Raw genomic sequence first — 27,919 nt, 5'->3', positions numbered from 1 at the left:
CAGTGCTCTTTTCTCTCAGCTCTGCCTGAAACTACAGTGACCGTAAATCCAAACCCTGTGTACCCCGGAGAAACAGTCACTCTGACGTGTTCAGCTGGGTCTTACAGTGACTGGAGCTATAAATGGTACAAAGACAACAGTGAGATTAGCTTGTCCCAGTATAAATACCTTAATACTAGATCCACCATCAGTAGAGTTACTGAGTCTGACCAGGGTCTCTACTGGTGTCAGGGAGAGAGAAGATCCAGACCCACATCTTCATCCATCAGTGATGCTGTCACTGTTACTGTGAATAGTGACAATTTTAGTTGTTGTTGTTGTTGTTGTTGTTGTTATCTTATCACTCAAACCCATTGAAATACCAACAGATTATCAGCCAAAGACCACACTGACTTCAGACAAAGAGGACATATTCACAGGAGACAGTGTGACACTGAGCTGTACTGTAGCGTCTCCTGGATGGAAGTTTTACTGGTACAGACACAGACCAGACTCTACACCAGTAACCACAACCTCTGGATACTCCTACACAGTCAGCTGGGTCAGTGTCTCTGATGGAGGACAGTACTGGTGCAGAGCTGGGAGAGGAGACCCAGTCTACTACACCCTGTACAGTGACCCAGTCCAGATAATCATTACTGGTGAGTCTAAAACAGTTTTATGATAAAGTGTTATTTTATATGGATAGATGGTAATCTATGGTATAATATGTTGTCTGTTTACTGTATCACAACAATGATAGATAACTTGAAGCTATAGTGCAACTGTTAATTCAGTTAGTTGTGTCTGTGCAGAGAGACCTGTTGCTGTTCTGATCCTCCAACCCAACTGGACCCAGATATTCAGAGGAGAGACTGTTACTATGAGATGTGACATACAGGGAGGAGGAGACACTGACTGGGACTACAGATGGTATAACAATAGTCAGTTATTCAGCCCCTTTAACACAAAGCCTGAGTACAGAATCAGTCCTGTCTACAGGTCTAACAGTGATTCATATACCTGTGAGGGTGTAAAGGGAAACAAGTTCTCCAAGACCAGTGAAGCTGTAAAACTGACCGTGTCTGGTAAGTCTATCTAATCATGTATAAAATAAATTGGGTTCACTAGAATACTTTCTAAGACTGAAAGGTTGAAACCTGTCCTCTGACTGATCACAGATCAACCCCAACCTGTCCTGAGTATCTCTCCTCAGTGGCTGAACCCTGGGGCCTCGGTGATGCTGAGCTGTGGGGTTAAAGAGTTGTCTACAGACTGGAGGTTCTCCTGGTACAGGACTGTTCCCTACAGAGCTGGGTTACCCTCCCTATCAGACAAGTCTTACTCTCTACAGCCCCTATCTGACAATGTGACTAGAGAAGACTCCTACACTCTGATCCCTGCTGGTGCTACTCCCACAGGAGGATATGTGTGTAGAGCTGGGAGAGGAGACCCAGTCTATCATACACTCTACAGTCAACCTCAGTTTCTCTGGTCAGGAGGTAACTAACTGCATTGAAACTGTATTGAATTATATTTAAGTCACCCTCATGTATATATAACTATAGGTTTGACTCTGTCTCTCTTTGTTTCAGATCTGCACCCTTCAGTGTCTCTTACAGTAAATCCCAACACAACTCAACACTTTACATCAAAGTCTCTCTCACTGATCTGTGAGCTGAAGGGGAACTCTACTGGATGGAGACTGAAGAGATACACAGAGACAGCATGGCCGTCACAGTGTCCATCTACCTGGAGATCAATAACAGAATCCACCTGCACCATCACATCATTGGAAACATGGTCCAGTGGAGTGTTCTGGTGTGAGTCTGGATCAGGAGAGTACAGTAATGCTGTCAACATCACAGTAAATGGTACGTCTATTGTACAACACTCACTAGCGTTTTTAAATGCATGTATGATAATATGTTCAATTCTGTAACTGAATGATTGCATCTCCTAAAATACAAGCTCGTAAGACGTTGATATATTGTGAGTGATGACTCCAGATTTACAGTATGATTTATATATTATGTTTCACAGATGGTGATGTGATCCTGGAGAGTCCTGTCCATCCTGTGACTGAAGGAGACTCTGTGACTCTGACCTGTACATTTAGATATCAGGAAACAAATCCTAAACTCAAGACTGATTTCTACAAAGATGGAGTTCTCATCAAGAATGAGACCACAGGAGAGATGACCATCCCTACAGTATCCAAGTCAGATGAAGGATTATATAAGTGTAAATCTGGTGAAGGAGAATCACCAGAGAGCTGGGTGACAGTGAGAGGTGAGAAAACATTGATGATCACAATTTAGTTACTTTTTATTTTCTGTGTGAAAAACATGTTATTTTAGTGTTAATGTTAAAATAGTTCTGGATTTCCACTCCCCTAGAAAATATGATCTGTCAACTAAATGGTCAAAAGACGGCCAGCCTGCTTTCTTTTCATGCTCTATACTGTAAACCTATATAACCTCTGTCTGTGCTGTTCTCTCGCCAGTCTCAGAAACATACAAGAATATAACTACTTTATTTTCCACCTCAGAGTCTGATGGTGTTGTGCTGTTCTCTCTCCAGTCGTATCTCCTGGATCCTCTACATCAGTCCTAGTAGGAGTGGTTGTGGGTCTGGTTGTTGCTGGTGTTCTACTGGTCATTCTCCTGGTCCTGCTGTGGAGATATCAAAACAGAAAAGGTGTGACTTTTATAATTTCTCATTTAATATTATTATGTTTAGGATAAAAATGTCTAAATATAAATAGTTGAAGAAAGTTCAGTACATAAAACAATGTGTTTGTCATTACAGGTTCCTGTTTCAACAGAATATTCTGGTGAGTACACCTGTCTCTCAACCATATTGATGCATACAGTATAACATCTTCTCTGTGCTTCTTATGCTGAGTATCTCTCTCCATGTAGGCCCCCTCAGCCCCAGACCACCAACCAGGACCCCCAACAGGACCAAGGATCTGGGTATACACATCAGCAGCATGGTCAGTCTCTCATCCCAAACCTCTACCACTCCTCTCTCTGTAACCTCCTACACTGACTCATCAACATGTATCTTTCTGAATAGACTGGAATTTAAACGGAACTGACCCCAAGCCTGATAACAACATGTCCCTAGGCAACCAACCTAACTAACCTGTCTCTCTCTCTTCTTTGACCAACAGGTGACACTAACATCTACGATACGATCAATCCCTCAGACAACAATGATAATGGTAGTGTAATGTAATGTTTTCAGTATGAATGTGTAGTAGTCTGCTGCTCTTCATTTAATATGACATGTAGTTTGACTAAGTGGAGGTGTTTGTGTATTATGTCTCAGATGCTTCTGCTGCTGGACCAAGTCATGTGACTTATGCCCAGATTCAACTCAAAAAGTTGGACAAGAAAAAGAAAGGTGACTCAACTGTGAGAAATGTAGCAGTGTATCCCAGAGGGAAAAATCATCTAATGTAATTGTATTGAAAAGAGTTGTGTGAGAAAATGGCGCTATGATTTGAGAACTGAAATACTGATAGTTGTTGTTGCTGCCTATCCTTGTACATTCTGCAATAACTGGCTGTTGAGACTGTTCTGTAAAAAAAAAATCATGGCAATTCACTGCAAAACTGTAAAATACATTTCATGTAGATGTGTGTACATAAATATATATTTACAAATTCTCTGCTCTTCCTCCTCCTCAGAAAAGAGAAATGATCCTCAAGAAAATCCAGTCTACTCTGAGGTGAAGACAGGGAAAGCCACAGGTAAGACCCATTCTACAGGTTGGCAGTCATTAAAACCTTAATTCATCATTTCTGAGTTTGGGACGAAGAGGCAGAATATGCAATAATCTAAGTCCTTCATTTGTTGACTGGAAATGTCCATTGTCAGCAGCAGCTGGACCTGTTGATGTGACCTATGCTGAGGTTGACCTCCAAAAGAAGGTCAAAGCCAAGAAGAAGAGAGGTAAGATTGGACATCCCTTCTTCCATATTCCCCTTATCAGAACCTCACACCTCTTTGACCCCATATTGAATAAATGTATATATTATTCAGTTTATTATTCTAGATATTAATCTGTATGTAACTGTATATTATTCCCTATAGAACTGTATATTATTCTGTAAATAACTGTACACTATTCTTTATATTATTCTGTATATATAACTGTTATATTATTCAGATGTGTTATCCTCACCCCCTATAGAAACAGCAACCCCACCTGAGACAGAATCAGTCTATTCTCTAGTGAAGCCATACACATCCCCCGGTAAGAATAAATCAACAATATATAGAAAGGGTATGAAACTATATCTAAGTATGTCCTAAGAAACTAGTGAGAAATGTTCATGATCACGTGTTACCTTTTTATCATCAGTGTGATGCACTATGGATTATAGTGTTTATGTTAACATGCGTTTGGATTTGCACTCTCAAAGCAAATATTATTTTGCAACTAAATTGTCTGAAGATACAGGCCGGCCAATTGGAAAGCAGAATATGCGATAAGCTAATTCCTTCATTTGTTGACTGGAAATGTCCATTGTCAGCATGTCACGTCCTGACCAATATTTAGGTATTATTTCTATTATATTTGGTCAGGACGTGGCAGAGGTATATTTGTTTTGTATTATGGGGTTTTGTGTGTGGTGTAGTGGGGTGTATTAGTTTGGTATAGGTTCTAGGTTTGTTTTTCTATGTGTAGTTTTGGGTGCTGGACTCTCAATTGGAGGCAGGTGTTTCTAGTTGCCTCTGATTGGGAGTCCCATAAGTAGGTGTGTGTTTGTTTGGTTTTCGTGGGTAGTTGTTTTTGCACTGCGTGTTGTGTGCCTGCAAAACTGTTCCTGTCGTGTATATTGGTTTCCAGTGGATGCGTTACTCCTTTTTTGAATTAAAACATGAGCATCCATATTCCCGCTGCAGTTTGGTCTATTCAACACGGCTCTTTTTGTGACACAGCAGCAGCTGGACTTGTTGATGTGACCTATGCTGAGGTTGACCTTCAAAAGAAGGTCAAAGCCAAGAAGAAGAGAGGTAAGTCTGGACATCCCTTCTTCCATATTCTCCCTATCAGAACCTTTTAACTCTTTGACCCCATATTGAAAAGCTGGACATTATTCTGTATATAACTGTTACATTATTCTGTATATTATTATGTATAACGGTCATGTTGTTCTGTATATAACGGTCATGTTGTTCTGTATATAACGGTCATGTTGTTCTGTATATAACGGTCATGTTGTTCTGTATATAACGGTCATGTTGTTCTGTATATAACGGTCATGTTGTTCTGTATATAACGGTCATGTTGTTCTGTATATAACGGTCATGTTGTTCTGTATATAACGGTCATGTTGTTCTGTATATAACGGTCATGTTGTTCTGTATATAACGGTCATGTTGTTCTGTATATAACGGTCATGTTGTTCTGTATATAACGGTCATGTTGTTCTGTATATAACGGTCATGTTGTTCTGTATATAACGGTCATGTTCTGTATATAACGGTCATGTTGTTCTGCATATAACGGTCATGTTGTTCTGCATATAACGGTCATGTTGTTCTGCATATAACGGTCATGTTCTGTATATAACGGTCATGTTGTTCTGCATATAACGGTCATGTTGTTCTGCATATAACGGTCATGTTGTTCTGCATATAACGGTCATGTTGTTCTGCATATAACGGTCATGTTGTTCTGCATATAACGGTCATGTTGTTCTGCATATAACGGTCATGTTGTTCTGCATATAACGGTCATGTTGTTCTGCATATAACGGTTATGTTGTTCTGCATATAACGGTTATGTTGTTCTGCATATAACGGTTATGTTGTTCTGCATATTTAAGCGATAAGGCAGGAGGGGGCTGTTAAGCACAATGCAACGCGGAGTGCCTCGATGCAGCCGTTAGCCGTGGTATATTGGCCATATACCACAAACCCCCGAGGTGAATTATTGCTATTATAAACTGCTTACCAACGTAGTTTGAGCAGTAAAGATGTATGTTTTGTCATACACATGGTATACGGTCTGATATATATATATACCACGGATGTCAGCCAATCAGCATTCTGTATATAACTGTTATATTATTCTGTACAGTGTTCTGTATATAACTGATATATGATTCTGTGTATTATGTCCATAACTGCTATATTATTCTGTATATAACTGTTATATTATTCTGTATATAACTGTTATATTATTCTGTATATAAGTGTATATATTTCTGTATATTACTCTGCATATATCATTGTAATATTCTGCATATTATTATGTATATATCTGCACATTATTCTGGATACACGTGTATGTATATATCATTGTAATATTCTGCATATATCTGCATAATATTCTGTATATTATGTATATATCTGCATATTATTCTGTATATAAGTGTATATAACCCTGTCCACTATAGAAAGAGCAACCCCACCAGAGGCAGATTCAGTTTATTCTCGATTGAAGCCACATTCATGCCCCGGTAAGAATAATAGCCATTTGTTATTGTTACTAAAATTATATAAATATGGAACTAATGTTGTCACGGTTGTCGTAGGAAGGAGCGGACCAAAGTGCAGCGTGTGTGTCGTTCCACATTTTATTTACACTGTGAAACTATGCAATATATACACCTAAACTAAAGAACAAAAAACAACAAACTGTAACGCAGACGTGAAACATACACTAACTCAAAAACAATCTCCCACAAACCCAGGTGGGAAAAACACCTACTTAAGTATGATCTCCAATTAGAGACAACGATGACCAGCTGCATCTAATTGGAGATCATCCCAAACAAAACCCAACATAGAAATACAAAACTAGAACATAACAACATACAAAAACTAAACTAGAAAACCCCCCTGTCACGCCCTGACCTACTCTACCATAGAAAAGAACAGCTTTCTATGGTCAGGAAGTGACAAATGTTCTGATATCAAATGTATCTATTTAAAGTATGTCTATGTTTTATTCTTAGGGGGTTGTGTGGTGATATGTTACAGGCCCTTGAGGGAGATGGAGGGATAAATAACTTTGTGGTGATATGTTACAGGTCCTTGAGGGAGATGGAGGGACACACCATCAGAGGAGGAGCAGGAGAAACCTGGAAATATGGATTATGCACACACACACACACACACACGCAAACACACACGCTGCGCACCCACACACCCACGCAAGCGCACTTACAAATACACAAGGATTTATATGTATATATAACAACATAAATATTTGATTTAATATTGTTTTAACTGTGTATTACTGTAACAGCCTTTTAAACAATGATATGGTGTAATGTTGATGGATCTTATCTGCAGCTACAGTAATTGTATCTGCTTTGTATTGTATAAAACATTTTTTTAAACTATAAATTGTGAGGGTAATAGAACTGGAAGGGATGATGGATGATCAGGGAAGCAGATCTGATGTCATTGAGATCTGAGGAATCATTGATGGTCTGATGATCCTATAAACAGAGGAGGGAGCCAGTCAGAGTAGAAAGACAGTCAGGGTCCGTATCCTCAGCAGTGCACCATGCTGTCCCCTCATGTCCTCCGTGCTCTGGGCTGGTGATGCTTAGCTGGCTAGCCACTCCTCTCCACTAACTCTATGTAGTTCCCACTTGGGTGATGCTATTATGCTGCCACACAGTCGCTAGAATAATAATATTAACAGTCAGAGTAGCTTATCCACTAGTCCCAGCCATCTCCTCATGCAGTCCTCTCACTTCTTCTGCTTCTCTCCAAGCCAGTGTTGTGGCATTCTAATCCATTCACATCCAAACAGTCTCCAAGCTAGCTTGTTAGTTAGCAATTGAGCCAAAACTGGCAAATTCTAACTTTAAAATCATTATTGATGACTTAATTATGGATTCTAAATTACCAATAAAAAAACAGAAAGCTGATAGAAAAATGGCAATACAAAAAAACTTAAAGGCCCAGTGCAGTCAAAAATGTGATTTCCTGTGTTGTGTATATACACTGAGTATACCAGACATTAGGAACTACTATCTAATATTCAGATTTCCCCTTCCCACTCAGACCACTCCCAGACATTCATAGCATCATTCTTGTTTGACAAATTGCTCTATGCTTAGAAACTATTTTTGTTTATTTTTTTACCACAATCACAGTAAGATTCTTACTTGTTACCCAGAAATTATATGATATTGAGATAAAATTGGCTGCATTGGACCTTTAAAAACCACTAAATATGATTAAATGAATAATACATTTATGAAAACGATCATCCATGGCTTCCATAGTGGCACCATCATGGCTCTTTTTTATTTATTGTTTATGTTGTCAATGTCTGAAATGTATTATCTTTGATTCATTATTTCTGTCATTCCATGATAAAATAACATATTTCTTTATGAATTTTACACAATATTATCAGTATTATACGTTTTGTTCTATTCAACTGTACTTTTTGAATATCTTTGCATTGCGCTTTTTTAATAAACTTTAGTTTTTCATCCACAAGATGGCATGAGTGGATGTTGTCATCATTGTCAACTCTTTCATACAACCTGCTTTGGCCAGCCTTCCCTTCAGCCTAATTAAGTTATTGGGATCGTCAATGTGTGAGTGAAAGGGTCAATCTGTGATTGGTACATCCATTCTGTGACTTTTAAATTAAAGACATGCTCTGAAAATTTGGAGACTACAAAGTACACTACATGACCAAAAGCATGTTGACACCTGAACATCGTTGAACATCTCATTCCATAATCATAGGCATTAATATGGACTTGGTCCCCCTATGCTCCACTCTTCTGGGAAGGCGTTCCACTAGATGTTGGAATATTGCTGCCGGGACTTGTTTCCATTCAGCCACAAGAGCATTAGTGACGTCGGGCACTGATGTTGGCCGATTAGGCCTGGTTCACAGTCAGTGTTCCAATTCATCCCAAAGGTGTTTGATGGGGTTGAGGTCAGGGCTCTGTGCAGGCCAGTCAAGTTCTTCCACACCGATCTCGACAAAACATTTCTGTATGGACCTCGTTTTGTGCACGGGGGCATTGTCATGCTGAAACAGGAAAGGGCCTTCCCCAAACTGTTGCCACAAAGTTGGAAGCACAGAATTGTCTAGAATGTTATTGTATGCTGTAGCGTTAAGATTTCCCTTCACTGGAACTAAAGGGCCTAGCCCGAACCATGAAAAACAGCCCCAACCATTATTCCTACTCCACCCAACTTTATAGTTGGCACTATGCATTGGGGCAGGTAGCGGGTTTCTTGCATCTGCCAAACCCAGATTTGTCTGTTGGACTGCCAGATGGTAAAGACTGATTTATCACTCCAGAGAATATGTTTCCACTGATCCAGCGTCTAATGGCAGTAAGCTTTACACGATTCCAGCCGACGCTTGGCAATGCGCGTGGGGATCTTAGGCTTGTGTGCGGATGCTCTGCCATGGCAACCCATTTCATGAAGCTCCAGATTAAAGGTTACTGTGCTGATGTTGCTTCCAGAGGTAGTTTAGAACTCGGTAGTGAGTGTTGTAACCGATGACACGCGATTTTTATGCGCTACGTGCTTCAGCACTCGGCGGTCCCGTTCTGTGAGCTCATGTGGACTATGTTGATGATCAATTACTTGAGAAGGAGACCAAGTCAAGACGCTGTACCAGGTGGATTCAGTTTATAGTAAGGCAGTTTATTATGAGACAAAGATATTTGGCTGAGCGTGCACGGACTCCTTCGTTTAGCGCATAGGGAACTAGCAGAAGAGAGCCCCGAAACATAGTATTCATCCAATTTATACAATGAAATAACAGTGTGTTGACGTTGAGTCTAGTAGGTCCGCTCTCCTGACTGGTCGATGAGTGGAGGGACGGTCCACTCTCCAGGTGGTGTCGACTTCCCATTGGCCCTTGGCAGTGTCCTTTGTCCTCGGAGTCCAACACACCTAAGTGTGTGTGTGTGTGTGTGTGTGTATTTCTGGTAATTCGTGTCTGGGTGCTTTCGATATTCATGGAATGTTGTTCTTTACACCAGTGGTCAGTTCGTGTGGCTAGGGCTTAAGTCAGCCATCAGTCTCTGGGTGTGGTCGTGATTGGTATCAGTTGGTCGCTCAATATGTCTCTGGAATTTTGTTGTGTGCTGTTGTGAAACATGTTGTGCAAATGCCCTCCTTATATATCATTAGGTAAAACGTTAGATTATCTTTATTACAACTACCACTTCACGACTGAACCGTTGTTGTTCCTAGACGTTTCCACTTCACAATAATAGCACTTACAGTTGACCGGGGCAGTTTTAGCAGTGCATACATTTTTCTAAATGACTTGTTGGTAAGGTGGCATCCTATGACGGTGCCACGTTGAAAGTCACTGAGCTCTTCAGTAAGGCCATTCTATTGCCAATGTTTGGGTATGGCGTTTGCATGGTTATGTGATGATTTTATAGACCTGTCAGCAACGGGTGTGGCTGAAATAGCCAAATCCAATCATTTGATGGGGTGTCCACATATTTTTGTAAATATACTGTAGTGTATTATGTAGTATGAGCAGAAGTACTGTCTTACCCTAATTAGCAAGGAAGTCTAGGGTTTCTCTGGAAGCTGTGCTGCACCATTTTCCCTTAATTTCCCCCACCTGGGCCAGCCTCCTAGCAATTTGAGTTCAACCAATGAGCTTCAGCCCCTTGCCATATGAGTGACATCCATCAAGCATCTAGCAACATCATGCACCCACAGCAGAGTGAGAGAGAGAGCAATCTGCACATATGTGACGTAATACGTAATTTCAAGGACCACTTTTGGCTCATGAGCGATACTTTCACCACTACTGGCTAAAAAGTATACAAAAGTGTTGGAGAATCTCTTTAATGATATATACCCATTGAATCTTGAAGAATATAACTTAAAATGTCTCATGAGCTAAGTTCAACTGCCGTACCTCATCAGCTGAAGACCCATTGAGATTTTCATAATGACTTTTTAGGGAAGGGTGTGTCTGAAAAGGACAGTTTCTAATGTCATATCCTCTCTGCAGCAGTTCTGATGAGCTGGTCAGTACTGGTACTGTGTATCACTTCCTCTTTAACAAACCAGGAAAAGTGCTGGGGTGGCAACGTTTCAGTTTCAACCACATTGCTGACAGCAAAACTCTATAATTGAATGTCTGACATTACATTGAAATACCCCTGGTAATAAAACAGAATAGAATATTATAGGCTATTATCGATAGACTAGAAGAGAAATGTCAAAAATGTATTTAATCCATTTTAGAATAAGGCTGTATTGTAACTAAATGTGGAAAAGGTCAAGGGGTCTGAATACTTTCTAATTTCAGACAGACAGACAGACTGACTGACTGACTGACTGACTGTGTGTGTGTGTCACGGAGACCACCAGACAGGAAGTGACACAAGATGTTACCTGAAACGTAGAAGGGGACCTTTGTCAGTAAGCTAGGACCCACTTCCTCCCAAAAACACACAAGTTTCCGGGTTTTTCATGTACCTCAGCCACACTGAACAATGAGCATGCAGGAGAACTCACGCAAACCCTTCTGCAGGCATACGACACCTACATGACAATACACACAGACACTGTTCTGATACCATCAGCCTGATCCGTACAGTAAAAGACCCCAAACACACCCACTCCTCGTGGTCTAACTCTCAAGCTGAGTGAAGGGGTATTTTCAGAGAATGACTATAGAGTGTGACTTCCTTTTCAGCTAACATATCGGGAGTATTCTAGAACAGCAGCGCTCATCAAAGGAAATCTCTTCTCTCTCTTCTCTACTCTTCTCAGTGCGTGTTTTGGTGAGTCTAGCTAGCTACGAGTCAGTCACAGAGAGATAGGGAGGACGTAAAGACAGATGAAACAGACATACAACACCTAACAGAGATGTCTGGTGGTCCCCTCTCCTCCTTCTCCAAACAGGGAATACTCCTACTCTCTATCCTCCACTATGGTTAGTATTGTATGGAATCTTTACTTTCTGCTGCTCATGTTTTGTATCAATTACATTTGCTTGCTTGCATGATAAAGTTAGGATTAAACGGTTAACTTCCTTGTTGGTTTTAACTAACTTTAACCCTTATCCTATCCTTAACCTTTACCCTAAACATTATTTTAAACCTAACCTTAACTTAACCTTAGCAAGCAGATGCTTATCAAATGATAGTTTGTTGATAGTATGACCATCTGTAGATCATCTACAGTGCATTCAGAAAGTATTCAGACCCCTTCCCCTTTATCACATTTTCTTAAATTACAGCCTTGTTCTAAAATGGAATAAATAAATACAAATTCTCATCAAACTACACACAATACTTCATAATGACAAGGCGAAAACAGGTTTTTAGGATTTTTTAAAAATATATAAAAAATAAAGAAACGGATTCCTTACTTACATAAGTATTCAGACCATTTGCCATGAGACTCGAAATTGAGCTCAGGTGCATCCTGTTTCCATTGATCATCCTTGAGATGTTTCTACAACTTGATTGGAGTCCACCTGTGGTAAATTAAATTGATTGGACATCATTTGGAAAGGCACACACCTGTCTACGTAAGGTCCCACAATTGTCAGAGCAAAAACCAAACCATGAGGTCGAAGGAATTGTCCGTAGAGCTCCGAGAAAGGATTGTGTCGAGGCACAGATCTGGGGAATGGTATCAAAAAATGTCTGCAGCATTGAAGGTCGCCAAGAACACAGTGGCCTCGATCATTCTTAAATGGAGGAAGATTGGAACCACCAAAACTCTTCCTAGAGCTGGCCTTGGTCATGGAGGTGACAAAGAACCCGATGGTCATTCTGACAGAGCTCCAGAGTTCCTCTGTGGAGATGGTTGTCCTTCTGGAAGTTTCTCCCATCTCTGCAGCACCTCACCAATCAGGCCTTTATGGTAGAGTGGCCAGACAGAAGCCACTCCCCAGTAAAAGGCACATAACAGCCCTCTTGGAGTTTGCCAAAAAACACCTAAAGGACTCTCAGAGCATGCGAAACAATATTATCTTTTCTGATGAAATCAAGATTGAAATCTTTGGCCTGAATGCCAACCATCACATCTGGAAGAAACCTGGCGCCATCCCTACGGTGAAGCATGGTGGTGGCAGCATCATGCTGTGGGAATGTTTTTCAGCGACAAATACTGGGACACTAGTCAAGACCGAGGGAAAGACGAACAGAGCAAAGTATAAAGAGAACCTTGTTGAAAACCTGCTCTAGCGCGCTCAGGACCTCGGACTGGGGCGAAGGTTCGCCTTCTAACAGGACAACGACCCTAAGCACACAGCCAAGACAACACAGGAGTGGCTTTGGGACAAGTCTCTGAATGTCCTTGAGTAGCCCAGCCAGAGCCCGGACTTCAACCCGATCGAACATCTCTGGAGAGACCTGTTAATAGCTGTGCAGTGACGCTCCCCATCCAACTGGACAGAGCTTGAGAGGATCTGCAGAGAAGAATGGGAGAAAATGCCCAAATACAGGTGTGCCAAGATTGTAGAGTCAAAAGCAAAAATAATTGAGGCTGTAATCGCTGCCAAAGGTGCTTCAACAAAGTACTGAGTAAAGGGTGTGAATACTTATGTAAATGTTATATTTCATTTTTTTTATATATATACATTTGCACACATTTATAAAAACCTGTTTATGTTTTGTCATTATGGGGTATTGTGTGTAGATTTCATGAGGGGAAAAACATTTTTTTATCCCTTTTAGAATAACACTGTAACGTAACAAGTGTGGAAAAAAGTCAAGTGGTCTGAATACTTTTCTGAATGCACTCTATTTGGGACTATCCAAATAAAGTGTGACCAAATAACTCTTGCATAATAAGTTACACTGCAGGACAAGAACAACTGCTGTTATGTCCTACATATTAAAGTTTGCTTCATTGTAAATGTATTCTTTAATTCTTACATAATGAAAGAAAACATTGTTTAAAGGTTAATAATATATGATTGATTGTAGACTGCCATGTATTTATAATGTTGCCCATGCAGTGTATGATGCATTTCTGGTGCATAATTACACTGTAAACACATTATGTAATAATAATAGTTCAAATAATAATAACAATTATAATAATAACAATAAAAGTAATAGGAATAATAAGAAACTTTGGCATTTATATAGCGCTTTTCAAGGATCCAAAGTCTCTTAGATGTGGTGTTTGCATTTCCACATAAACTCAGCAAAAATGAAACGTCCTCTCACTGTCAACTGCGTTTATTTTCAGCAAACTTAACAAGTGTAAATATTTGTATGAACATAACAAGATTCAACAACTGAGACATAACTGAACAAGTTCACACAGACATGTGACTAACAGAAATTGAATAATGTGTCCCTGAACAAAGGGGGGGTCAAAATCAAAAGTAACAGTCAGTATCTGGTGTGGCCAGCAGCTGCATTAAGTACTGTAGTGCATCTCCTCCTCGTGGAGTGCATCAGATTTGCCAGTTCTTGCTGTGAGATGTTACCCCACTCTTCCACAAAGACACCTGCAAGTTCCCAGACATTTCTGGGGGGAATGGCCCTAGCCCTCACCCTCCGATCCAACAGGTCCCAGACGTGCTCAATGGGATTGGCTCTTTGCTGGCCATGGCAGAACACTGACATTCCTGTCTTGCAGGAAATCACGCACAGAACGAGCAGTATGGCTGGTGGCATTGTCATGCTGGAGGGTCATGTCAGGATGAGCCTGCAGGAAGGGTACCACATGAGGGAGGAGGTTGTCTTCCTTGTAATGCAAAGCGTTGAAATTGCCTGCAATGACAACAAGCTCAGTCCGATGATGCTGTGACACACCGCCCCAGACCATGACCGACCCTCCACCTCCAAATCGATCCCGCTCCAGAGTACAGGCCTTAGTGTAACGCTCATTCATTCAACAATAAACGCAAATCCGATCATCACCCCTGGTGAGACAAAACCACGACTCGTCTGTGAAGAGCACTTTTTGCCAGTCCTGTCTGGTCCAGCAACGGTGGGTTTGTGCCCTTAGGCAACGTTGTTGCCGGTGATGTCTGGTGAGGACCTGCCTTCCAACAGGCCTACAAGCCCTCAGTCCAGCCTCTCTCAGCCTATTGCGGACAGTCTGAGCACTGATGGAGGGATTGTGCGTTCCTGGTGTAACTTGGGCAGTTGTTGTTGCCATCCTGTACCTGTCCCGCAGGTGTGATGTTCGGATGTACCGATCCTGTGCAGGTGTTGTTACACGTGGTCTGCCACTGCGAGGTTGATCAGCTGTCCATCCTGTCTCCCTGTAGCGCTGTCTTAGGCGTCTCACAGTACGGACATTGAAATGTATTGCCCTGGCCACATCTGCAGTCCTCATGCCTCCTTGCAGCATGCCTAAGGCACATTCACACAGATGAGCAGGGACCCTGGGCATCTTTCTTTTGCTTTTTTCAGAGTAAATTGAAAGGCCCCTTTAGTGTCCTAAGTTTTCATAACTGTGACCTTAATTGCCTACCGTCTGTAAGCTCATGAATTCATGAATTGTTTATGGTTCATTGAAAGAAGCATGGGAAACACTGTTTAAAGATCTGTGAAGTTATTTGGATTTTTTACGAATTATCTTTGAAAGACAGGGTCCTGAAAAAGGGAAGTTTCTTTTTATGCTGAGTTCAGTTGGTTTGTATGTGAGCAGAGGAGCATATATTGATAAAGATCCACCCCCACTTCTCTTTTCCTGTAATCTCATCCTGTTCTGCTGAATGTGGGGGAGGAGTGGACTTGAATGAAGTGAAGTAGACCCACACACTCAAATATGTAAAGATATGTTAAATGCAGATATGTAAAGTGTCATACAGTATATATAAACTTGTAAAAGTGCTATTTAAATGAAATCCATTATTATCTATTCATTGATGGGGTAAGACTTTACATTGCAGTCTATTATTGTGTCATTATTTGTGTAGGCACACTGTAGGTACACTGTGTACAGTCTATCATGAGCAATTACAATACTTTCTACACTGTACTTTCATTAACAATAATTACACAGTAATAAGAGCCCTGTAGTGTAAAGTGTAACCATTGATCAATGTCAGAATGTCATGTTGTGTACTTGTGTGTTTCAGGTGTGGTTATTTCTCTGTTCAACAAAGCAGTGGGGGACTCTGTGGAGCTGCCCTCAGGCTTAGAAAGGGAATGTATCAAGTCAATGGAGTGGAAGTATAAAGAAATGGTCATTGCAGAATTTGATGGGAACGTTTCCTTACCAAAATCACAGTTTGAGGGGAGACTGGAGATGAACGACAGTAACCTCAGTTTAATAATAAGAGAACTGTCACTGCAAGACTCAGGGGAATTTCTAGTTTCTGCCGCATCAAACAAAGGACACCAGATCCCAACCAAGACCATCCATCTTCAAGTCCATGGTAGGCTGCTTTGTGTTATTCCATTGTTTTATCTTGTATAGTCTTTCTCCTGAAGGTATGGTCCATTTAGAATAATTCTCTCTCTCTCTCTGTTTCTCTCTCTCTCTCTCTCTCTCTCTTGCTCTCTCTCTCTCTCTCTCTCTCTCTCTCTCTCTCTTGCTCTCTCTCTCTCTCTCTCTCTCTCTCTCTCTCTCTCTCTCTCTCTCTCTCTCTCTCTCTCTCTCTCTCTCTCTCTCTCTCTCTCTCTCTCTCAGAGCCTATATCCAAGGTGGAGATCCAGAAGGAGATCAAGCTATTGGCCAACCAGTCCTGTTCAGTGTGGCTGCTGTGCAACGTGTCAGTCGGCTCCAACCTCTCCTACACCTGGGAGAGAGGGAATGAGACGTACAGGGACGACCAGCAGATACACTTCTCTCTGTCACCAGCAGACGGAGACATCAGTGTAACCTGCACTGCCTCCAACTCAGTCAGTGAGAAATCTTCCTCGGCAACTGTAAAGTGTAGTAATGACACAACCACCCCAGGTAACTAAATAACATAATAATAACATTGGGTAGATATAATATACAGTATTATGTAGTACATGTGATGACATTGGGTAGATATAATATACAGTATTATGTAATACATGTGATGACATTGGGTAGATATAATATACAGTACTATGTAATACATGTGATGACATTGGGTAGATATAATATACAGTACTATGTAATACATGTGATGACATTGGGTAGATATAATATACAGTACTATGTAATACATGTGATGACATTGGGTAGATATAATATACAGTACTATGTAATACATGTGATGACATTGGGTAGATATAATATACAGTACTATGTAATACATGTGATGACATTGGGTAGATATAATATACAGTATTATGTAATACATGTGATGACATTGGGTAGATATAATATACAGTATTATGTAATACATGTGATGACATTGGGTAGATGTAATATGGAACTCTGTGGGCTTTAGCATATTGCATAGTCTAATCCAGTGGTTCCCAGCTCCAGTCCTCCAGTACCCCCAACAGTACACATTTTTATTGTAGCCCTGAGACAAGCACACCTGATTCTACTTGTCATTCATCATCAGGCCCTCAATTAGTTCATTCAGGATTTTTTTTTTCTGATGCTACAACATAAAATGTGTGCTGTTGGGGGTACTAGACTAGGACTGAAGTTAGTGGTCAGTGTTTCTTAATCTTGGTCCAGGGGACCCAAAAGGGTGCACATTTAGGTTAATGCGCTAACACTACACACGTGATTCCACTAAGGTATGATGATGAGTTGATTAGTGTAATCATGTCTAGGGCAAAAAATAAAACGTGGACCCCTTTGGGTCTCCATGACCAGGTTTAAGAAACACCAGTCTAATCACATTTGTGTTATAGAGTATGATACATGGATGAAGTGGTATATGATCTACATCGTGGTACCAGTAGGCGTCGCTGTGGTGCTGATCCTCACTGTAGCTGTGGCAGTGTATTACTGCAGGGGGCGCTGTAACACGGGTATGTACAGCATAGGGGTCTCGTCTATACTTAAAGTGACATTTTAGGCTCTTGAAGTATTCTTAGTATCCCTTAACCCAAAATGTTGGCTTTAGGAATATTATGGATATCGGAAAAAGAGTGTGGAACCTCATAAGTGTGTAATTTATTCATTCTTGGGTATGTTTGTAGATATCCGGTTTAGTATCTATCTGATTGGTTAATATTTTGTTCTTGTCATACACAGCTGATCTAACTGACGACACAAGAATGAAAGATGTGAGTATGCATTGCCGTTATTCTGTATCTGAATGTGTGTAAGCCCATGTGGGTCGTTCCACCCACGGTTGCAAAGGGAGGAAATATTGCTGGAAACTTTCAAAGTTTACCAGTAAACTACCAGAATTTTGGTTACTTTCAAGATTTTTATGTAATTTATGTAACTAGTGCCCCTTTTGGGTATTTCAGATTTTCACAGGTGTCTGCAATTATCTCTGGCCCCCTGTGTGGTCTTATCACATGTAAAATATATGAAATAATTAAGTAAGATGATTTTAAAATATAAAAATCCAATCACAAAGCTGTAAAAATGTATCTGAAATATAAACCATCAACTTAGTGAATACCACTGATGTTTAATATGAGGGTTTCAGCATGAAATATTCTTTATATGTGAGGAGTGAATATTTAATTAATAACAGAACGACGTAAATGCAGATACGGGAAGAAACTGAGGATGTGACAGATATAGGGGAGGCAATCAATAAGTAATAAAGTCCAGGGGAGTCCCATGAATCACTGATGCGCGTAACGATGGTGACAGGTGTACGTAATGATGGGCCGCCTAGCACCAGATAGGGGGAGCTGGAGCAGGCGTGACATTATATTTGTTTTACACACTTAACAAAGAATTTGGGGTCATACTGTTGTCTGTTGTGAAAACTGTTAATAGAATAGTTACAGAGTTAATTGCTATTTCTTAAATTAATTACACTATTTTCTCTTGAACCATATGGTCTAGCCATGTAACGGGTGTCGTATATAGTGGACCAAGGTGTAGTGGGAAAATGTATACTCATCTTCTTATTTATTATAAAAGAAGGAAAAACCAAAAGAAACACGTATACAAAAACGAACGACCGACCGACACTAACAGTCCTATCAGGTGCATAGACACTAAACAGGAGACAACTACCCACAATTCCCATTACCAAAACACCCCTATACATAGGACCTTCAATCAGAGGCAACGAGGAACAGCTGCCTCCAATTGAAGGCCAAATCAATAAACTAAACATAGAACTAGAAAGACTAGATCATAGAAAAATACTAACATAGAACATAAACCAAAACCCCAGAACACTCTAAACAAATACCCCCTGCCACGTCCTGAAGAAACTAATATAACAAATAACCCCTTTACTGGTCAGAACGTGACAATCCACTAGAAACTCACAGACAATATGGACACAGCAGAGGTGTAAAGTACTTAAAAGTATGGATGAATATCGGAAAAAGAGTGTGGAACCTCATAAGTGTGTAATTTATTCATTCTTGGGTATGTTTGTAGATATCCGGTTTGGTATCTATCTGATTGGTTGATATTTTGTTCTTGTCATACACAGCTGATTAACCTGTTTAGGATAGGGGGCAGTATTTTCACAGCCGGATAAAAAACGTACCCAATTTAATCTGGTTATTACTCCTGCCCAGAAACTAGAATATGCATATAATTAGTAGATGTGGATAGAAAACACCCTAAAGTTTCTAAAACTGTTTGAATGGTGTCTGTGAGTATAACAGAACTCATATGGCAGGCCAAAACCTGAGAAGATTCCATACAGGAAGTGCCCTCTCTGACCATTTCTTGTCCTTCTATAGCCTCTTTATGGAAAATAGAGGATCTCTGCTGTAACGTGACATTTTCTAAGGCTCCCATAGGCTCTCAGAAGGCGCCAGAACGGGGAATGATGACTCTGCAGTCCCTGGGCGAAAAACAGTAGGGTTTTTGGAAAGTGGTCGTTCTGAGAACAATGACACGGGTGCGCGCATGCATGTGAAGACTCCATTTTCTATATTCAGTGTTTGAACGAAAACAAGGTCTCCCGGTCGGAATATTATCGCTGTTTTACGAGAAAAATCGCATAAAAATGTATTTTAAACAGCGTTTGACATGCTTCGAAGTACGGTAATGTAATATTTAGAAAAAAAATTGTCACGATATGCACCGGCGCGTCACCCTTCGGATAGTGTCTTGAACGCAAGAACAAAACGCCGCTATTTGGATATAACTATGGATTATTTGGAACAAAAACAACATTGGGTGTTGAAGTAGAAGTCCTGGGAGTGCATTCTGATGAAGAACAGCAAAGGTAATCCAATTTTTCTTATAGTAAATCTGAGTTTGGTGAGTGCCAAACTTGGTGGGTGTCAAAATAGCTAGCCATGATGGCCGGGCTATCTACTCAGAATATTGCAAAATGTGCTTTCACCGAAAAGCTATTTTAAAATCGGACACCGCGATTGCATAAAGGAGTTCTGTATCTATAATTCTTAAAATAATTGTTACGTTTTTTGTGAACGTTTATCGTGAGTAATTTAGTAAATTCACCGGAAGTTTTTGGTGGGTATGCTAGTTCTGAACGTCACATGCTAATGTAAAAAGCTGGTTTTTGATATAAATATGAACTTGATTGAACAAAACATGCATGTATTGTATAACATAATGTCCTAGGAGTGTCATCTGATGAAGATCATCAAAGGTTAGTGCTGCATTTAGCTGTGGTTTTGGTTTTTGTGACATTATATGCTAGCTTGAAAAATGGGTGTCTGATTATTTCTGGCTGGGTACTCTCCTGACATAATCTAATGTTTTGCTTTCGTTGTAAAGCATTTTTGAAATCGGACAATGTGGTTAGATAAAGGAAAGTCTTGTCTTTAAAATTGTGTAAAATAGTCATATGTTTGAAAAATAGAAAATAGATTTTTGAGGAGTTTGTAATTCGCGCCACTCTCTATCATTGGATATTGGCGAGGCGTTCCGCTAGCGGAACATCTAGATGTATTAAGTTGTTTTTTGGGGTATCTGCACTTTACTTAACTATTTATATTTTTGACAACTTTTCCTTTTACTCCGCTACATTCCTAAAGAAAATAATGTACTTTTTACTCCATACATTATCCCTGACACCCAAAAGTACTCGTTACATTTTGAATACTTAGCAGAACAGGAAAATGGTCCTATTCATGCACTTATCAAGGGAACATCCCTGGTCATCCTTATTGCCTCTGATCTGGGGGACTCACCAAACACAAATACTTTGCTTGTAAATTATGTCTGAGTTTTGGATTGTGCCCATGGCTATCAGTAAATTTCAAAAACAAGAAAATTGTGCCATCTGGTTTTGAAATGATTCATACTTTGACTTTTGATATTTTAGCAATTACAATTACCTTTCATACTTAAGTGTTTTTAAAACCAAATACTTTTAATCGTAGTATTTTACTGAGTGACTTTCACTTTTACTTGAGTCATTTTCTTCTAAGGTATCTTTACTTTTACTCAAGTATGACAATTGGGTACTTTGTCCACCACTGGGACACAGATATAAAAAAAGGATAAAGGAGGTATTTGGACATAAATATGGACTTTATCGAAACAAAACAAACATTTATTGTGGACCTGGGATTCCTGGGAGTGCATTCCGATGAAGATCATCAAAGGTAAGTGAATATTTATAATGCTATTTCTGACTTTTGTTGACTCCACAACATGGCGGGTATCTGTATGGCTTGTTTTGGTGGCTGAGCGCTGTACTCAGATTATCGCATGGTGTGCTTTTTCGGTAAAGCTTTTTTGAAATCTGACAGCGGTTGCATTAAGGAGAGTGTATCTTTAATTCTATGTAAAACACTTGTATCTTATATCAACGTTTATGATGAGTATTTCTGTAAATTGATGTGGCTCCCTGCAAAATCACTGCATGTTTTAGAGGCAAACATTACTGAACATAACGCGCCAATGTAAACAGAGATTTTTGTATATAAATATGAACTTTATCGAACAAAACATACATGTATTGTGTTACATGAAGTCCTATGAGTGCCATCTGATGAAGATCATGAAAGGTTAGTGATTAATTTTATCTCTATTTCTGCTTTTTGTGACTCCTCTCTTTGGCTTGGAAAATGGCTGTATGTTTTTTTGTGACTAGGCGCTGACCTAACATAATCATATGGTATGCTTTCGCCGTAAAGCCTTTTTGAAATCAGACACTATGGCTGTATTAACAAGAAGTTAAGCTTTAAAATGGTATAATACTTGTATGTTTGAGGAATTTTAATTATCAGATTTCTGTTGTTCTGAATTTGGCGCCCTGCAATTTCACTGGCTGTTGTTGCGTCCCACATATCCCAGAGAGGTTTTAAAACTGGTTTTTCAACCACTCCTCAAATTTCTTGTTAACAAATTATAGTTTTGGCAAGCCGGTTAAGACATCGACTTTGTGCATGACACAAGTCATTTTTCTAACAATTGTTTGCAGACAGATTATTTCACTTATAATTGACTGTATCACAATTTCAGTGGGTCAGAAGTTTACATGCACTAAGTTGACTGTACCTTTAAACAGCTTGGAAAATTCCAGAAAATTATGTCATGACTTTAGAAGTTTCTGATAGGCTAAATGACATAATTTGAGTCAATTGGAGGTGTACCTGTGTATGTATTTCAAGGCCTACCTTCAAACTCACTGCCTCTTTGCTTGACATCATGGGAAAATCAAAAGAAATCAGCCAAGACCTCAGAAAAACAAATGTAGACCTCCACAAGTCTGGTTTATCCTTGGGAGCAATTTTTAAATGCCTGAAGGTACCATGTTCATCTGTACAAACAATAGTACACAAGGATAAACACCATGGGACCACGCAGCCATCATACCGCTCAGGAAGGAGACGCAATCTGTCTCGTAGAGTTGAACGTACTTTGGTGCGAAAAGTGCAAATCAATCCCAGAACAACAGCAAAGGACATTGTGAAGATGCTAGAGGAAGCAGGGACAAAAGTATCTATATCCACAGTAAAACGAGTCCTATATCGACATAACCTGAAAGGCCGCTCATCAAGGAAGAAGCCACTGCTCCAAAACCGCCATAAAAAAGCCAGACTACGGTTTGCCACTGCACATGGGGACAAAGATCGCACTTTTTGGAGATTTTTCCTCTGGTCTGATAAAACAAAAATATAACTGTTTGGCCATAATGACCATTGTTATGTTTGGAGGAAAAAGGGGGAAGCTTGCAAGCCGAAGAACACCATTCCAACCGTGAAGCACGGGGGTGGCAGCGTCATGTTGTGGGGGTGCTTTTCTGCAGGAGGTACTGGTGCACTTCACAAAATAGATGGCATCATGAGGAGGGAAATTATGTGGATATATTGAAGCAACATCTCAAGGCATCAGTCAGGAAGTTAAAGCTTGGTCGCAAATGGGTCTTCCAAATGGACAAGCATACTTTCAAAGTTGTGGTAAAATGGCTTAAAGACAACAAAGTCAAGGTATTGGAGTGGCCATCACAAAGTGCTGACCTCAGTCCTATAGAAAATTTGTGGGCAGAACTGAAAAAGCGTATGCCAGCAAGGAGGCCTACAAACCAGACTCAGTTACACCAGCTCTGTCAGGAGGAATGGGCCAAAATTCACCCAACTTATTGTAGGAAGTTTGTGGAAGGCTACTCGAAACATTTGACACAAGTTAAACAATTTAAAGGCAATTCTACCAAATTGTCACGTCCTGACCAATATTTAGGTATTATTTCTATTATATTTGGTCAGGACGTGGCAGAGGTATATTTGTTTTGTATTATGGGGTTTTGTGTGGGGTGTATTAGTTTGGTATAGGTTCTAGGTTTGATTTTCTATGTGTAGTTTTGGGTGCTGGACTCTCAATTGGAGGCAGGTGTTTCTAGTTGCCTCTGATTGGGAGTCCCATAAGTAGGTGTGTGTTTGTTTGGTTTTCGTGGGTAGTTGTTTTTGCACTGCGTGTTGTGTGCCTGCAAAACTGTTCCTGTCGTGTATATTGTTTTCCAGTGGATGCGTTACTCCTTTTTTGAATTAAAACATGAGCATCCATATTCCCGCTGCAGTTTGGTCTATTCAACACGGCTCTTTTTGTGACACAAATACTAATTGAGTGCATATAAACTTCTGACCCACAGGGAATGTGATGAAAGAAATAAAAGATGAAATAAATACTTCTCTCTACTATTATTCTGACATTTCACATTCTTAAACCTCTCTGGGGTATGTGGGACGCTAGCGTCCCACCTGCGGGACACACTCCCCAACAGCCAATGAAATAGCAAGGCTCCAAGTTCAAAACAACAAAAATCTCATAATTCAAATTTCTCAAACATACTACTATTTTACACCATTTTAAAGATAAACTTCTCGTTAATCCAACCACATTGTCCGATTTCAAAAAGGCTATACGGCGAAAGCATAGCATTAGATTATGTTAGGACAGCACATAGACAAGAAAAACCACACAGCCATTTTCCAAGCAAGGAGAGGCGTCACAAAAACCAGAAATACAGCTAAAATTATTCACTAACCTTTGATGATCTTCATCAGATGGCACTCATAGGACTTCATGTTACACAATACATGTATGTTTTGCTCGATAAGGTTCATATTTATATCCAAAAACCACATTTTACATTGTTCAGAAATGTTTTGCCTCCCAAAACTTCCGGTGAACGAGCACATCAATTTACAGAAATACTCATCATAAACATTGATAAAATATTAAACTGTTATTCAAAGAATTATAGATACACTTCTCCTTAATGCAACCGCTGTGTCAGATTTCAAAAAAACTTTACAGCGAAAGCACACTTTGCTATAATCTGAGTACGGCGCTCAAACATGAAACCAAACCCGCCATTTTGTGGTGTCAACAAAACTCTGAAATAACATAAATATTAATTTACCTTTGATGATCTTCATCAGAATGCACTCCCAGGAATCCCAGTTCCCCAATAAATGTTCATTTGTTTCGATAAAGTCCATCTATATCTCCAAATACCTCCTTTTTGTTCACGCTTTCGGTCGAGTACTCCAAATGCACTGTCCTCGCGCAGTTAGTTCAGCCGAAACGTCAAAAAAGTTATATTACAGTTCGTAGAAACATGTCAAACGATGTATAGAATCAATCTTTAGGATGTTTTTATCATAAATCTTCCATAATATTCCAACTGGACAAGTCCTTTGTCTTCAGAAAAGAACAGGAACACAGCTAACTGATGTGAACGTGCGCCACTGAGCTTGTGTCATTTTCTGAGTCATCAACTTCCATGACCTCTTGTTCTCTTTCTACTCACAGTAGAAGCATGAAACAACGTTCTAAAGACTGTTGCCATCTAGTGGAAGCCTTAGGAAGTGCAAAATGAACCCTAAGTCACTGTATGTTTGATAGGCAATCATTTGAAAAACTACAGACCTCAGAATTCCACACTTCCTGGTTGGATTTTTCTCAGGGTTTTGACTGCCATATGAGTTCTGTTATACTCACAGACATCATTCAAACAGTTTTAGAAACTTCAGAGTGTTTTCTATCCAAATCTACTAATGCATATCCTACCTTCTGAGCCTGAGTAGCAGGCAGTTTAGTACAGGCACACCTTTCATCCGGACGTCAAAATACTGCCCCTGCCCTAGAGAAGTTAAAATAAAGTGGTGAGCCTAACTGACCTAAGACAGGTCATTCTTATTAGGATTACATTTCAGGAATTGTGAAAAACTGAGTTTAAATGTATTTGGCTAAGGTGTATGCAAACTTCCGACTTCAACTGTATGTATCAACTGGTAACTATGGAGACTGTCTCTGATGTCCAGGCACTCTTTCGTGGAACAACCCATGTATGTGCACTGTATTACACTATATTGTGTACTGTAATTGCTGATTTCTGTGTATTTTTTAGGCAGTATTTTTATGTTTTTGTGCAATGTTCATCCATTTTGTTTATGGGTTTAAGTACCTTTTGCTGTTTTTATTCCAGACAAGATCTAACAGTCAAGTAATGTCCATCTATGAGACCGTAGAAGATCTGGCTGTCCCAATACTGAACATGGTGAGAGTGAGATATGAATGGTCGTACCTGATATCTTTGAACATAAATAAAATAAAACAGTCTCTGTGTGAACGGGAGACTATGTAGTCTACTTGGAAATTGTCTACATTTCATAATGCTGAAACAGTTTGTTCTTGTTTGCTTTTAACATTTAGCCGCAGACTCTGTATGACAAGATCACATTTGGACGCCAGCCCGAAGACCCCTCTTCTTCCTACCAGGAAGTACTGTGAGCTGAACAGGATGTGGTCATAAGCTGGGGTTCTATAGATATAGAACCCTCTGCATCCTCTGCATCATACATGTGTACCTTCTGTGATAGATGTTACAGTTTAATTTCATCACAACCTGCAAATGTCTGTTTTGATTTTCTTACTTGTTCAGAGCTGCAACCTTCGTCTGTTCATGATCTTTGTGTTGTACAACTTGTTATTTTCAAGATATTCAGAGTTACATAACTTTTTGTTAGGTTTTATTGCATTCTATTGTTGCATTAACTGTTTATATTTGTGTAATAACAACTAATGGCAATTCAAAATGATATTCTTAAAGATTACCGATGTTTCTGTTTGAAAACAAGTTATTTATGTTTGTATGTATTTTAGTTTAGATGTGTCTATTGTACAGTAAAACGTTTTACAATCCACAGACATGCTTTGTAGAAATCACATAGGCCACATTCACATCAAGCATATGCTCACAAACTATCTTTTGTTGTTGTGTGAAATCAGATATTGAATAGACCTTAATACAATAATACCATCTTTACATATTGAGAAAAAGGAGAGAACATCCTAATAAATACAACGATTTGTAGCAATCATAACGCATAGATCATATGATTCACAGTAAAGATAAAAGTGCAGTATTTTAGAAAGGCTACCTTCTAGTGATAGAAAAACATGAATTACAACAGAAAAAAGATATATATTTTTCAGGTGTGTGAATAATAATAATATATGTATTTTATATAGCACTTTCATTTAAGAACGTCAAAGTCCCTTTAAAAAACAAACACAAAAACAAAAGGATCTGGCAGATTCTTGGGCGATTGGCTTTAACAAGGTGATTGGCTTCTTTGGCGATTGGCTTCTTGGAATGAATGCCCTAGTCAAAGCCCAGACCTCAATCCAATCGAGAATCTGTGGTATGACTCAAAGATTGTTGTACACCAGCGGAACCCATCCAACTTTTTATTTATTTATTTTACCTTTATTTAACCAGGTAGGCCAGTTGAGAACAAGTTTTCATTAACCGAGACCTGGCCAAGATAAAGCAAAACAGTGCGACACAAACAACACAGAGTTCCACATGGAATAAACAAATGTACAGTCAATAACACAATAGAAAAGTCCATATACAGTGTGTGCAAATGAAGTAAGATTAAGGCCGTAAGGCAATAAATAGGCAATAGTGGCAAAATAATTACAATTTAGCAATTAAACACTGGAGTGATAGATGAGCAGAAGATGAATGTGCAAGTAGAAATATTGGGGTACAAAGTAGCAACAATGAAAAAATAATATGGGGATGAGGTAGTTGGGTGGGCTATTTACAGATGGGCTATGTACAGGTGCAATGATCTGTAAGCTGCTCTGACAGCTGATGCTTAAAGTTAGTGAGGGAGATATGAGTCTCCAGCTTCAGTGATTTTTGCAATTTGTTCCAGTCATTGGCAGCAGAGAACTGGAAGGAAAGGCGGCCAAAGCAGGAGTTGGTTTTGGGGGTGACCAGTGAAATATACCTGCTGGAGCGCATGCTACAGGTGGGTGCTGCTATTGTGACCAGTGAGCTGAGATAAGGCGGGGCTTTACCTAGCAAAGACTTATAGATGACCTGGAGCCAGCCATAGAATAATGCTTATTGAAATTCTCGATTATCGTAGATTTATCGGTGGTGACAGTGTTTCCTAGCCTCAGTGCAGTGGGCAGCAGGGAGGAGGTGCTCTTATTCT

General features: G+C 39.7%; 2 protein-coding genes across 22 annotated transcripts in view; both read left to right on the top strand.

The window, feature by feature from the left end:
• LOC106577870 (immunoglobulin superfamily member 1) overlaps positions 1-8,465 on the top strand; it is a 120,121-nt gene extending 111,656 nt beyond the window's left edge. For 10 of the 20 annotated variants that reach the window (XM_045700471.1, XM_045700459.1, XM_045700472.1 and 7 more), the window contains 17 exons: positions 369-641; positions 795-1,067; positions 1,161-1,481; positions 1,575-1,853; positions 2,023-2,271; positions 2,563-2,679; positions 2,791-2,815; positions 2,904-2,977; positions 3,158-3,208; positions 3,316-3,390; positions 3,677-3,739; positions 3,867-3,941; positions 4,183-4,245; positions 4,935-5,009; positions 5,825-5,923; positions 6,398-6,460; positions 7,034-8,465. In XM_045700471.1, coding sequence (XP_045556427.1) covers positions 369-641; positions 795-1,067; positions 1,161-1,481; positions 1,575-1,853; positions 2,023-2,271; positions 2,563-2,679; positions 2,791-2,815; positions 2,904-2,977; positions 3,158-3,208; positions 3,316-3,390; positions 3,677-3,739; positions 3,867-3,941; positions 4,183-4,245; positions 4,935-5,009; positions 5,825-5,923; positions 6,398-6,460; positions 7,034-7,041 — 2,183 coding nt within the window. In that variant the 3' untranslated portion in view covers positions 7,042-8,465. The remainder of the gene's footprint in view (positions 1-368; positions 642-794; positions 1,068-1,160; positions 1,482-1,574; positions 1,854-2,022; positions 2,272-2,562; positions 2,680-2,790; positions 2,816-2,903; positions 2,978-3,157; positions 3,209-3,315; positions 3,391-3,676; positions 3,740-3,866; positions 3,942-4,182; positions 4,246-4,934; positions 5,010-5,824; positions 5,924-6,397; positions 6,461-7,033) is intronic. The other 10 variants (XM_045700462.1, XM_045700460.1, XM_045700461.1 and 7 more) reach the window with 10 other exon arrangements.
• Positions 8,466-11,483: 3,018 nt separating this feature from the next.
• LOC106577850 (SLAM family member 5) lies at positions 11,484-26,615 on the top strand. Of its 2 annotated transcripts, none has more exons than XM_014156243.2 (7): positions 11,484-11,910; positions 16,033-16,332; positions 16,587-16,856; positions 17,741-17,860; positions 18,087-18,118; positions 25,894-25,965; positions 26,121-26,615. In XM_014156243.2, the coding sequence occupies exons 1-7, from the start codon at positions 11,844-11,846 to the stop codon at positions 26,196-26,198; spliced, it is 939 nt and encodes a 312-aa protein (XP_014011718.2). In that variant the 5' UTR covers positions 11,484-11,843; the 3' UTR covers positions 26,199-26,615. The 2 variants fall into 2 exon arrangements, with proteins under 2 accessions (XP_014011718.2, XP_045556413.1); XM_045700457.1 differs by lacking the exon at positions 11,484-11,910 and adding an exon at positions 15,683-15,824.
• The last annotated feature ends 1,304 nt before the right edge of the window (positions 26,616-27,919 follow it).

The sequence above is a fragment of the Salmo salar genome, chromosome ssa18 (assembly GCF_905237065.1).
Source record: "Salmo salar chromosome ssa18, Ssal_v3.1, whole genome shotgun sequence".
Classification (NCBI taxonomy): domain Eukaryota; kingdom Metazoa; phylum Chordata; class Actinopteri; order Salmoniformes; family Salmonidae; genus Salmo; species Salmo salar.
This window is presented reverse-complemented; position numbering and strand designations above follow the sequence as displayed.